This window comes from Elephas maximus, chromosome 2 (assembly GCF_024166365.1).
Source record: "Elephas maximus indicus isolate mEleMax1 chromosome 2, mEleMax1 primary haplotype, whole genome shotgun sequence".
NCBI classification, from domain to species: Eukaryota; Metazoa; Chordata; class Mammalia; order Proboscidea; family Elephantidae; genus Elephas; species Elephas maximus.
Window position 1 is genome coordinate 134,873,408 of NC_064820.1, and position 13,711 is coordinate 134,887,118.

A 13,711-nucleotide genomic window follows, 5' to 3' on the forward strand; every position below is an offset into this window, starting at 1 on the left:
TTTTCTAAACACCACCACCAGAAACCGCCTCCCCCCGCCAGGGCTGGTGATTGTGCAGTGTCACTATGACCCAGTGTGGGAGACCTACAGCAAGTGGTGGTGCCACAGGGAGCATTGGAACGCCTGCCAACTCCTGATTAAAATTACAGGGTCAGAGCAGGAGGTGAGGAGGGGCTGAGTGTCCATCAGGGACAACCATGGATACCACCAGTTCACCATAACCATGAAGGAGCTTGGGGGCTATGATGTGGACACTCACAGGTGTGGAATTGAGAGAAATGGAACTGATCTTGGATTCCAAGTTAAAGTGGCTGTTGATCCAGCAATTCCAAGAAACCCACCCAAAACTGAGAACGCCAGCACATCTAGCTTCCTCACCTTCAACCATCCAGACCACCAACAACAGCAGACTGATGGCTCTTACTAGCCTCCTCACCAGGTCCCTGCTCTGCAACATCCACTTTGTGCTCCTGACCTTTGTGAAGATGCGCTTGCTTGGTGGCCTACTCTGTGTCATAATGTGGCTGAATAGACTCACGGACCATCTGGGAGAAACTGAGGCAGCCTGACCAGGAGACCTGCAGCCCCCATGCCATTGATGCTGTGTCCAGAGACTGAGCCCTTCAGATTGGATGAGCCTTCCAACCTCCCACCAGGGTCCCTGCCGAGGGGAAAGTCCCCTGGTCCTGGCCTGGGAATACACTCTAGCTCCTGCCCTGCTCATGGCAACTCCCAGGGCCCTGACAAGGCCTCTGCCTTTTTCAACCTCCAGCTAAGGAGGGGATAAAGGAAAGGCTGTGGTGGTCCCCTTAGACCCTGTTTCCTTGATGGCACCTGTAATCTCACCTGTGTGTCTCCTCCCTGGTGCCCCCTTTCCTGGTGGCTCTAGGGTGGCTATACCAAAGATAATTGACTCTTAAACATTGTTCAGGACTCTGGCCAATACTGGATTTCAAATTCCAGGCCAACTACGAAGTACAAAAAAAAACAAAACCTGTTGCCTTCGAGTCGATTCTGACTCAAAGCGACCCTACTGGACAGAGTAGAACAGCCCCATAGGATTTCCAAGGAGCAGCTGGTGGATTCAAACTGCCAACCTTTTGGTTAGCAGCTGGACACGTAGCGGTGGTGCCGCTAGGGCTCCATACAAAGTATAAAACTTGGAATAAAGCAACAAACTCCAGAGTGTGTCTCCCATGGGCAAAGATCCTCAAGGGCCGAGCATACAGAGATCTGCTGAGTCCGCCTTCTGTTCATCTATACGTGGAGAAAGGGTTGCCTGAACATGGATGATTGAAGACAGTCTTGAACCGTCACTCAACTAGGGTCTTTTCTGTTTTCACTGTATGTTTCCTCTTAAAATCTTTGAATTAAAAAAAAAAAAAAAACCCAAAACAAATCTGTTGCCATTGAGTCGATTCCGACTCGTAATTACCCTATATAGTAATATATATATATATATATATAGTATAGTATAGTAGATGCTAAATAAAAACTTTTGTGAATGCCTTCCTTAGGGATTCTCATTATCTACCTGATCTTTTTAGTAGTCTGTTTCCTCAATGTTTGATTCATGTTTCTTATGAATCCTGAAGGTGAATGTATGCGATATGTTTTTGGGTAGTTAATGGAATGTATGATAAGTCTGTCACCCATAACACGTCGATTTTAAAAACACACACTAAGTGATTCTCTTTGATTTTTATGCACTTCCAATTAATCTGTGTGGTCTTGTTCTTCCAGGTCGTCATTTCCCTAAACGTCCAAAGCATATGCTTGTTGTAGAGGCAAAGTTTGATGGAGAACAGTTGGCTACTGATCCTGTGGACCATACTGACCAGCCAGAATTTGCTACCGAGTTAGCTTGGGAAATTGACAGGAAAGCACTTCATCAGCACAGGTGACTATTATTTTCTTTTTTAATAATTTTTTGTTGTTGAGAATATACACAGTAAAAACATAAACCAATTCAGGTTTCTACATGTACATTTCAGCAATGTTGATTGCATTCTTCAGTTGTGCAACCATTTTCTCCCTCGTTTTTTAAGTTGGATGATTATTATTTTCAATTTAAACTGCCATCTCTATTCTTCTTCTTTTTTCCAGGCTGTTATAAATTTGGAGCCCTGGTGGTGCGGTATTTAAGAGCTTGGCTGCTAACCAGAAGGTCAGCAGTTTGAATCCACCAGCCACTCCTTGGAAACCCTATAGGGAAGTTCTACTCTGTCCTATAGGGTCGCTATGAGTTGGAATCGACTGAATGGCAATGGGTTTGGTTTTTTTAATGGGTTATAAATTTGTCCTATTAGATTACAGTATTAATAATAGTAGTATTTATTAATTTTTTAAAAAATGTGCCAGGAACTTTTCAAAACACTTTGTTGTATCAATAACTCATTTAAACTTTAGAACAACCCCATAAAGTGGGTGTTATTATTTTCCCCACAGTACAGATGAGGAAAGTAAGGTGTAAGAGGTTAAGTAACTTGCCCTTGATCACTCCACTGGATAGTGGTAGATCTCAGGCAGTCTAGCTCCAGAACCTAATCTGCTTTTTTTCTCTTTTTGACTAATGTGTGACACTAGACTACTATTCTAGTAGTACCATACATATGCCTAAAAAAAAATTAAAAAAATACCCAGTATTAACTATGGATTGAAATTTGTTGTAATTTGTATTTCAATTTCTGTTATAATTGCTATTAATTCATTTATTGTGTAATTTATCTGGCTTGCCCAGGATATATAAAGATAGTCAGTGAAAAAGTTATAAGGTTATAAAAATTATATTAGAGATTTTTCAAAATTTATTTTATATTTAATTTTAGACATTTAAATATTTTATCAGTGTATAAAACAGGTTTAAAATTAAAGCATTTTATTTTTTTAATGAACTTTTGTGACTAGAAGCTGGCAAGAATATCGATAGCTTTAAAAAAATTAAAAATATATTTCCTTCATGGGAAACACACAATCACTCTAATACTTCTGCTTTCTCAGTAAATCAAAATAGAAATTAAAAAAAAAAATGAAAGTAAGTAGAAATTTATTTTCTTTTATTGCTAGATTAGTTTATGAATTTATTTGAAGTAGTATTAAATTCTTAGTGAATGTAAGAATTTTACATTTCTTTTCAGTGACATCTGGAGTGTCCCCTTAGAGTAGTGCTATGAGAGGTTAGTGCCTGCGTTTGTGCTTGTATTTACAACTGTGCTAGTGCCGAGAGGAACCACTCTGATTGTTGTAGACTAATAAAATAACACAGGTAAATTGAATATGTAAGTGATGATTTTGTGCCAAGTGCAGGATTCATGGTAATTTCAGTAGATAAAAGCCATGGCAGAATCTAATGGACTCACTGTATAAGCCACTGTAAACCTGTTAAACCAAACCCCTTGCAATTGAGTTGATGCCGACGTGTAGTGACACAATAGGACAGAGTAGAACTGCCCCATAGAGTTTCCAGGGAGCACCTGGTAGATTCGAACTACCAACCTTTTGGTTGGCAGCCATAGCTCTTAACCACTACGCCACCAGAGTTTCCAAGCTACTGTAGGGGTTCGGAACAATTCAAGAAGAGCCTGTGCTGTATCAGTCAATATCATGCTTACAAAACATTGTCATCTGTTAACATTAAGTTACTGTTAAACTTTATGGTTTTATGATATTTAATTCCTAAATTTATTTTGGTTTTATAGTTATAAAAAGAGCTGTGTGCATACATGTGTATTTGTCGTTTTATGTTTGTAACAGTATAAGAAAAACTTAACTTAAAACCAATCCCAAGGATAATATTTGCCTCTAAAAGGGCTGTGTACAATACAGGGAAACCCTGGTGGCGTAATGGTTAAGTGCTATGGCTGCTAACAAAAAGGTCAACAGTTTGAATCCACCAGGCGCTCCTTGGAAACTCTATGGGACAGTTCTACTCTGTGCTATAGGGTCGCTATGAGTCAGAATTGACTCAGCGGCAACAGGTTTTTTTTTTTTAATACGATACAGAGGGGCCCTGGTGGCACAGTGGTTAAGAACTGGGCTGCTAACCAAAAGGTGAGCAGTTCAGATCTTCCAGCTGGTCCTTGGAAATCCTATGGGGCAGTTCTACTCTGTCCTATAAGGTCGCTATGAGTCGGAATCAACTTCAGAGCAACAGGGTTTTGTTTTTTTTTTTTTTTTTTTACATACATTACAGAAGTTTGAGAAATATTGACCTACTGGATAGCCTCTTAGACAAGAGAGACTAAAATTTTGGCATGTTCTATGTATTAATTAATGAATAGATAAGTAGATGTAATTAATAGTTCATTCTCCAGGTGAAGAGTTTTGCAGAAAAGTGTGGAATGAAAATAGCTTATCCAACAAAACTATAATTGATTTGATAGTAGTTGGCACTTGAAAAAAGGCTAATAGAAAATTCAATATTAAACAAAAGCCATTTTATCTATCACGTGAATTATGTTACAGACTACAGCGCACTCCTGTCAAACTCCAGTGTTTTGCCTTGGATCCTTTGTCTTCAGCCAAGGAAACCATAGGTTACATTGTTCTGGACTTAAGATCTGCTCAAGAAACAAAGCAGGTATTGCCCTTTAAGGCATCTTGCTAAAGATAATGTTAGTTGATTGTTTTTAGGAGATATCAGGTCAGTGAATAGAACACAGAATATTGGACCTGATAGATCATGGGCTTAAGCCAATATGGCAATTCTCGTGTTTTATCTTACGAATTTGACTTAGAAAATCCTGACCCTTTTAAACATTTCTTCAACCTAGAACTATTGTTCTCAAAGAAACTTCTCTCTAAGCCTAAACCTGTGTCTATGTTGCTGTTTCCTCAAGCTCAACATGTTCAACTCCTGAGCTTTCCTTTCAAAGGAAAGGAATATTCCCTTTAATGAATGGTAACCACTCTCCTTCCAGTTACATGAGCTAGAAATGCAGAAGTCGTCCCTGAAACCTCCCTTTCCCTGCTTCTGTAGTTATCCTTTCCAGTTGGTTCCTTCCCCCCGATCCGTCTGCTGCGTTTTCATAGCTGCAGCCCCATCCTAAATTACTATCATTTCCACCTTGGCTATCTCTTTCTGTTTTTTCAATGCCTTACATAGTAGCCACAGTAAGTGAATTTACTGAAACACATTTATGCTATGTAACTTACTCCCTCCATCTTACCCTCCCCCCCGCAAAAAGAAAAATCCTCCTGAGTGTATTCCAATTGCCACAAGGATAAAACCAAAGTTTTTACCATGACCTATGAAGTCTGACCTGGCTTATCCTTGGCAGCCAGTATCTCTAGGGAGATGTTCAGGTAGTTCTTGGTGCTTCATTCTGTGAGAGGCCTTTATGTTTCAAAACCAATCAAGTACATGGTTTATACCTAGAACTCCACCATTAGACCTTTACTTTAGTCTTTTGTTACAATTTTTATTAACATTAAGCTTTTCATTTCCTATTTTGATATATAGTGAAAAAATGGAAATATGTTGGTCAGAAAAGGTATAATAGGAAGGAAGCGTGAAAAAGGAGGAATTAGGGAAACTGAGAATTGGTAGGTTTTTCTTTTGTTGTTGTTCAGGGCATGAAGTAAGATTGAGGGTTTGGGGCTAAAGGTAGAAAGAAATATATTTGTTTTCTTCCCATTAATATTCTACCTGTTGAAGCATAGGAATGGAGGCAAGGAAGGCGATCTAAACTTCTACTTAGTTTTTTCAAAGGGAAGTTCAATTGAAGGTTTCCTAAGCAGGATTAATGTCTTTTGTGGGCAATGTGGGAAAAAATATTTTAAAAGAGAGGAAAGTGCTGAGACGCTGTAAGAAATTTATTTAGAACAACAGAGAACATTTCCCAATGCTTCCTTTTTTTTTTGCCTATTAACTGTTAAGGTGTGTTGTTGTCATTCTCTAGGCACCCAGATGGTACCAGTTACTGAGTAATAAATACACCAAGTTCAAGTCTGAAATACAGATAAGCATTGCTTTGGAAACAGATACAAAGGCACCAGCAGATAGTTTTAAAGCAAAGGGAGCACCCCCTCGAGATGGAAGAGGTTTGTGCATCATTTCTAAGGACATTCTCTGAGAAGTTCCATTTTTGAACTAGAACTTTTGGAAGGGGGGCTATTACAGGGAAATACACGCAGGAGTCAAAGCTGATTTTAGTGCTTGGGGAAATATTGTGACATTGTTACACGTGTAACACTTGAGGCTCTTAGCTCTTGTTTACATCTTAGAAATAGGGAAAGCTTTTCTTCCCCTATTTGACAGCTAGCAGAAAAAAGCAGAATATTGTATTGTTTTTAAAAATTGCTACTTAGGAAGATTTCCTTCTTAGAACAAGTATAGGAAAGACTAATACGCTTAGGCTGTTTTCTGTTTATTAACTCAACAATAGTTTTAACAACCTTCATGTTTCTTTTTAAATATTTTTGTGTTCTAATTTTCGCTTGGAATGATGAAAATCGGTTGAGATTGGATGAGATGAAAATGATGAAATTGGATGAGATGATCTCTAAAGTCCTTCCAGTCTAGTATGTTTTGATTAGACCTCCTGTGAAAATTTTCTTTTATCTAGAAATCAGAAGCATTTTCAGATAGAAGCAAATAGTGAAATTGAAATAGTATAATTGGTGGTACAATATGTTTCAGTCAAACTGGATGTAATGTCTTAGAATTATATGTAAAATTAACATTTATAACACTGGTTCTGTGGGCTCTTATATTCTTAATTGAGAGTAGTGAATTTATAAATCAGTGTCTTGTCCCCAAAGTTTAATTTCTAAATTGCTTTTTAAGTTGAGATTATGGGAATTGTAGCTCAGAATTTTAGCAGAAGCTGTTTTTCCTTCAACTTCTTTGGCCATCTCTTTATAACCTTTGGATTTTCCTTCCTCTTCCCAACCTTTAAATGTTAAAGAGATATCATCTTGTTCTGTATACAGTCGTCCCACATGATTTTATCTATTCCTGTGACTTCAGTTAATCTTTTCTGTGCTGAAGACCTGCACCCAGGCCTTCAGAATCAAATATCCACCTGCCTCCTGGACATCTCATTTGGACATGACTTGTAGGCCCCATAAACTTGAGATGGGAAAGCTGAATATCAGAGTTGCTGTGTTTGCCAAGATGCCATAACTCTAAGTAGTGAAGCCAGGATAAGCACTCAGAAGTCAGATTCCAGAGCCTTTATTATTAAAATTTTTTAGTTAAAATTTTACTTAGATTTTTTTCTGTTGTGAAGCAATGTCAAGCTTATAGCAAAGTTGGAATGATAAAAATAATTTTTTTCCTGTACCATTTGAGAGTAATTTGCCTCCCTAAAGTACATACCTGAATAGAAGGCAGTGGTGATTCGGTGGTAGAGTTCTTGCCGTCCGTGAGTTTAGCTCTGAGTTCAATTCCTGACCACCGTACCTCATACACAGCCACTCCCCGCCTGTCACTGGAGGTTTATGTGGTATCAGGATGCTGAACAGGTTTCAGTGCAGCTTTCAGACTACAATGGACTAGCAAGAAAGACCTGGTGCTTTCCTTCTGAAAAATCAGCCAGTGAAAACCCCCTGGATGGTGGGGATGGTACAGGACCGGGCCCTATATTGTACGTGAGGTTGCAATGAGTCGGGCTGACCCTACGGCAGCTAACAGTAACAGTGTACCTGAATACTTAAGTGTTTATTCATGTAAATAAAGGATATTCTCCTACATAAGCTGTCAAAACTGAGAAATGAGTTAATAATACTTTAATATAACATTGATTCATTACTACCATCAATCCCTATTCAAGTTTTACCAGTTGTCCTCATAATAACCTTTTATAGCAGAAGTATCTAGTTTAGGATGAGGTGTGGCATTTAATTTGTATGTCTCTAGATTCTTCTTCAGCCTGAAACAATTCCTCAGTCTTTTCATGGTCTTGAACTTTTTGAAGATTACAGAACAGTGATTTTCTAGAATGTCCCTTGACTTGGGTTTGTCTGACGTTAGATTGAAGTTATGCACCTTTAGCAGAAATCTCACAGAAGTGATACTATGTTCTTCGCATTGCATTCTGTTCAGTGGTGAATAATTTTGATTTGTCCTATTACTGATGTTCATTTTAATTACTTGATTAAGGTGGTATGTGCTAGTGTTCTCAATTGTACATCTTTTTCCTTTGTAATTATGTAATAAGTGTTTTGTAGGGGGGTATTATGAAAATATTCTGTTCCTTATGCAACCTTCAACTTATGTATTTATTTATATCAGTGTGGACTCATAGTTTTTTCTTTTTGTTCAGTGGGTTACAGTCTTTAACTATCATTATTTATTTGTCACAGATTTGGCCAGCAGGAGCCTGTTTTGTCTGAGCTTGTTTAGACTGTCCTGATCATTCTTTGAGCTTTCTCTTGCTTTCTGGTATAAGAAAATGTTCCAGGCTTATCTTCACTTTCCCTGTCTCAGCCCTGAATTCTGCTGTTTATCCAAGAAGTCCTTCCTTTTAGTAAAGAGTGAGTTTTAGACGTCAAGATCTGGGTGCTAGGTATGCTCGTTGCTATTGGGGTATTGTTGCACTTTTCAGTGGACAAAGTGAGGAATATGTGCATGTATGTATACACACATATGTCTAGACATATATATATACACATAGATACATGTGTATATACACAGTTGTATCTATACACATATACCTTTACATCTGTATTTTTGTATTTATATAGAACAACATGAATTCACATCGACAATTCCAGTTTTAGTCCTATACCGCAAGATTAATTCTAGCTTTCTCCCTTTCCGTACTTGTAACTCCTTTCGCCAACAGTGAGAAACCTGCCAGAGCTAATAGCCTTAACTTCTAAGCTCTACTGCCTTAAAAAAACCAAACCAAACCCAGTGCCGTCAAGTTGATTCCGACTCATAGCGACCCCATAGGACAGAGTAGAACTGCCCCGTAGAGTTTCCAAGGAGTGCCTAGGGGATTTGAACTGCCGATCCTTTGGTTAGCAGCTGTAGCACTTAACCACTATGCCACCAGGGTTTCCTACTATATAATAAGAATAATAGCTACCTTTATTTATGTGCTTAGTATTTGGATACTGTGCTAAGTGGTTCACTTTCATCATTTAATTTAATCTTCCCAACAGCCTTATAAGAAGTTCTGTAGAGGAAAAATGGAGACTAAAGTTGTGCAATTTTCCGGTTCAACTAGTAATTGACAGACCTGGGATTAGAACCTAGGTGTCCATGACTCAGCAATCTATGCTCCTAATCATTATACTATTTTCATCCAGTGCTGCAATAAGCATGGTATCTCTTTAGGATTAACTCCTAGAAGAGTGATTGCTTGGTTTTAGGATATGCACATGTAAAATTCTGATAACTCCTACACAGTGTCTCCAACAAGTTGTACCATTATATACCTACCCATATTGAAAGTGTCCACTTAACCTGCATTCTCCCCAGCACTGGATATGGTCTGTTATTTCAGTTGTGTGTGTGCATATTTAACCAATTCGAAGAACTGTAGTCCCTTTCAGTGCTTATTTGATTATATTGGCTCGCTTCTCAGATTTGTTTCATGATTTTTCCTTACTAGAAAACTATCTAAATGTTGCATTATGGCATTTTAGAAGAACCTTTATGGTCTGACTTCCGCTCATCTCTCCATCGTGTCTTTCTATGTGTTCGACTTTGCTCTATGATGCAGCACACCACGTCTAGTTCAGTTTCTAACCACATGTGTTTTTTTGCTTCTGAGCCTTTGTGTGTACTGTTTTTCTGTTTGGCACACTCTTTTCACGCTCCCATTCTCTATTTAGGAACCATTCTTTTCTTAGCCAAATCTTTTTACTTCTTCAGTTCCCAGTTAGGATTCACTTCCTTTCAGAAACTTGTGTTGAATGTCTTTTGTATCTGGTTTATTAAATTGAAGTTTTAAAGTGATTTATATTGTTTCAGAATTTGGTTCTCACAAATAAAAAAATGTTGGTTAAATAACAGCTCTTGGGAGATGGTAAGAAATGAAAGGAAACCTTACTAAGATGTTAACAGTATCTCTGGAAGCTGCCAAGCGAATTGAAATGTAGAATCAGCTTTTAAAAATCTTGTAATGGATTATGTCAAACTATAATGCAGTTTAATTGTGTTTTACTCTGTTAAGTACCTGCCAGCCTGTCTGGACTTGACCCCAAGGACATTGTGGCAGTGCTGAATGAGGAGGAAGGCTACCATCAGATTGGACCAGTGGAGTATTGTACTGACTCCTTCATTATGTCGGTGACCATAGCATTTGCCACCCAGCTGGAGCAGGTAAAACTTATACTGACTCATAAAGAACTTGAAAACTATTTTTTAAAAACTCTACCTTCTAAGGTAATAAAAATATTAGTAAGTAGACTTTCACTTTTTAATATTGATTTTGAAAAATGTTTTCTTTCGTACCAGAAAACATTTTCGTTTAAGGAGGGGAGAAAAAAAGGTATGGATGATCTAGACGATGGTAAATAATTAATTAAATCTGTCAGGATTTAGAAGAATGACCACCAGTAAATGTTGTTTCCCATTGTACTCTGTGGCATTGTGAGGATGGCATGAAAGGGGAGTGTCATTTTTTTTTTTAAAGTATTGAATAATTAACTTTTTAGAGAAATTTGCAATGTTGGGAACATACTGTTTCAGTGGCTGTTGGGTCTGGGATTAGGTTTTATCCTATTTATAAGCTAACAAGATAGCCTGTTACTGTTTCGTGGATGCTGGCAGAAGACATGGGATTCTTGGGTGAGAGACAAGGGACTTTATTACTTTTGGCACAGCGGACAGCATGAATATCAGCATATTCCCTTCAGTTCCCCTTACCTCCGAGTCCCATGGGGACTACACTGAGGTACCCAGGTGGTTGCTCACATGTAGTAGGTTTGTGTTGCAGCTTCAGAACACTGAACCTGGGGAGTCCAATGCTTTTAATGTAAGCAGTAAGCAGACCTGGTCTTTGTCCCAGAGGACATATTATATTATTGCCCAAGGTTTCTACTTGCATAAAAAAACCTGGGAAATGGCCTGGGTAAAGGAACAGTCAGGGTCTCAAAGTCTTGGCACACTCAGCAGGAATGTACAGGAAGCTTAAGATCCCATGGCAGATAATTAACCCATTGCCCTTGAGTTGATTCTGACTCATAATGACACTACAAGACAGAGTAGCACTGCCCCAAAGGGTTTCCAAGGCTGTAATCTTTATGGAAACAAATTGCCAAATCTTTTTCCTGTGGAGTGACTGGTGGGTTCGAGCCGCTGACCTTTTGGTTAGCAGCTGAGTGCTTAACCACTGTGCCGAGAGGACTCCTTTGGCAGACAATTAGTGACCTCATTTTTACTTGACTTGCCAAATTTGTCAGGTAAAGGTTTTTCCTAGGAAATGTTGATTTGCCACAGTGAATTTATGTCTACCAGCAAAAGCTCTTTTTATGTATGAGCTCTTTCTGGATTCTCTCTTCCTCTCCTAATTAGGTATTGTCATTCCCTTATTTCCACTTCTTCTATGTACTTTTGTTTTCATCCACCAGCTTCCTTATTTTTTTTCTTCTCATAAAGCCCTGCCTGTAGTGTGTCCCAGCTTAAAATGCCATTTTGGTTTGGGCAAAGCCAAGTGTCCACTGTATTTTTATTTATTAACTATGCCTGAACACTCGTGCGCACTTCAGATAATTAGGAATCTACTGTTCTTTACTGTATTTTTAACATGTGCAAAACATTTTGAATTGCCATTTTATTTTTAATATTTTTTGACTCCCTGGAAAGATTGAGTGGCATAATTGTTAATATATATCTGTAACTTACTATGTTTTATGTTGTGTGTAATAGGCATTGTGCTACGTACTTTGCATATGTTGAGCGTAATCCTACAGCAACCATAGGGGATTATTATTTCTATTTTAGAGATGAGGAAACTGAGTCTTAGGGAGGTTTTACAGCTCATAAGTGGCCCAGGTGTTTCTGATCATAGGGTCACATTCCACATTATTGTTTCCACATTATGCTCTGTTGTCTTTTATAGGGTTTGGAATAAGATAGATTCAGTATTTACTACTCCTTTAACTTAGGCACCTAACCTCTCTAAGGTTTACTTTTCCTCAATTGTATAGTCATGATACTGCCAGCTTTGCAGATGTGCATGGGTGGGTAATGAGATAATATAAGTACCTGGCACATCATATTGTTTAGCTTGTTTGAGAAGTTACACTTGTATAGTAAAAGCTTGTTATGGGTAATTGACCTGTTGAGCTCACAATTAAAACTAATACAGTTCTTGGTAATGCAGGATGACTTCTTGGGACATATCTTTGTGGCAAGCTCTTTGCTGTCTCTATTAAAAAGTAATCCCGTAGGCCATCTATCCCTTGATACTGCTTACTTTGTCGTGTTTGCTTTTTTTATTCTTTACAGACAAGCCAAAGTTTTTAAAAATTAGTCACTGAAGTTTTTCTTCTTAGTCAAGTCACAGGCATTGTGGGAAAACATCTAGCAGTAAATAAGCAGACAAACAAAAACATCTCTTTCAGATGCAAAATAGTGATTTCTAGGTTGTAGTAGGATGGAGGAATGAGTTTGAAGCAAGAAGACTGAGTGGCAATAATCTTGTTTTTAAATATTGAAAATGAAGGGTAAAAAAAACTCAGTCTCTAAATTCCAGGATAATAAAGGATTTTTAAAAGAATCTGATAATGAGAATTATTTATAGTTAAATGTACTATGAACTATATACCACCACTTCTCTGTCAGTTTGTCATATTCCCGGGGCCTGCGTGTTGCTGTGATGCTGGAAGCTCTGCCACCGGTATTCAGATACCAGCAGGGTCACCCATAGAGGACAGGTTTCAGCCGAGCTTCCAGACTCAGACAGATGAGGAAGAAGGACCCGGCATTCTACTTCTGAAAAGCATTAGCCAGTGAAAACCTTATGAATAGCAGTGGAACATTGTCTGATACAGTGCCAAAAGATGAGCCCTGCCAGGTTGGAAGGCACTCAAAAGATGACTGGGGAAGAGCTGCCTCCTCAAAGTAGAGTGAACCTTAATGATGTGGATGGAGTAAAGCTTTCGGGACTTACATTTGCTGATGTGGCACAACTCAAAATGAGAAGAAACAGCTGCAAACATCCATTAATAATTGGAACCTGGAATGTATGAAGTAATGAATCTAGGAAAATTGGTAATCATCAAAAATGAAATGGAACGCATAAACATCGATACTCTAGGCATTAGTGAACTGAAATGGACTGGTATTGGCCATTCTGAATCGGACAATCATATAGTCTAATGTGCAGGGAATGACAACTTGAAGAAGAGTAGTGTTGCATTCATTGTCAAAAAGTACATTTCAGGATCTATCCTGAAGCGCAACGCTGTCAGTGATAAGATAATATCCATACGCCTACAAAGAAGACCAGTTAATACAACTATTATTCAAATTTATGTACCAACCACTAAGGCCAAAGATGAAGAAATTGAAGATTTTTATCAGCTTCTGCAGTCTGAAATTGATGGAACACCCAATCAGGATGCATTGATAATTGCTGGTGATTGGAATGCAAAAGTTGGAAATGAAGAATTGGTAGTTGGAAAATATGACCTTGGTGATAGAAACAATGCTGGAGATCGAATGATAGACTTTTGCAAGACCAATAATTTCTTCATTGCAAATACCTTTTTTTACCAACATAAACAGCAACTATACACATGGATCTCACCA

At 38.3% G+C, this 13,711-nt stretch overlaps 1 protein-coding gene across 4 annotated transcripts in view; it reads left to right on the plus strand.

Moving 5' to 3' along the window:
* CEP120 (centrosomal protein 120) overlaps positions 1-13,711 on the plus strand; it is a 76,523-nt gene that overhangs the window by 3,058 nt on the left and 59,754 nt on the right. For all 4 annotated transcript variants that reach the window (XM_049873557.1, XM_049873556.1, XM_049873558.1 and 1 more), the window contains 4 exons: positions 1,744-1,900; positions 4,465-4,579; positions 5,901-6,042; positions 10,128-10,276. In XM_049873557.1, the coding sequence (XP_049729514.1) occupies positions 1,744-1,900; positions 4,465-4,579; positions 5,901-6,042; positions 10,128-10,276 (563 nt within the window). The remainder of the gene's footprint in view (positions 1-1,743; positions 1,901-4,464; positions 4,580-5,900; positions 6,043-10,127; positions 10,277-13,711) is intronic.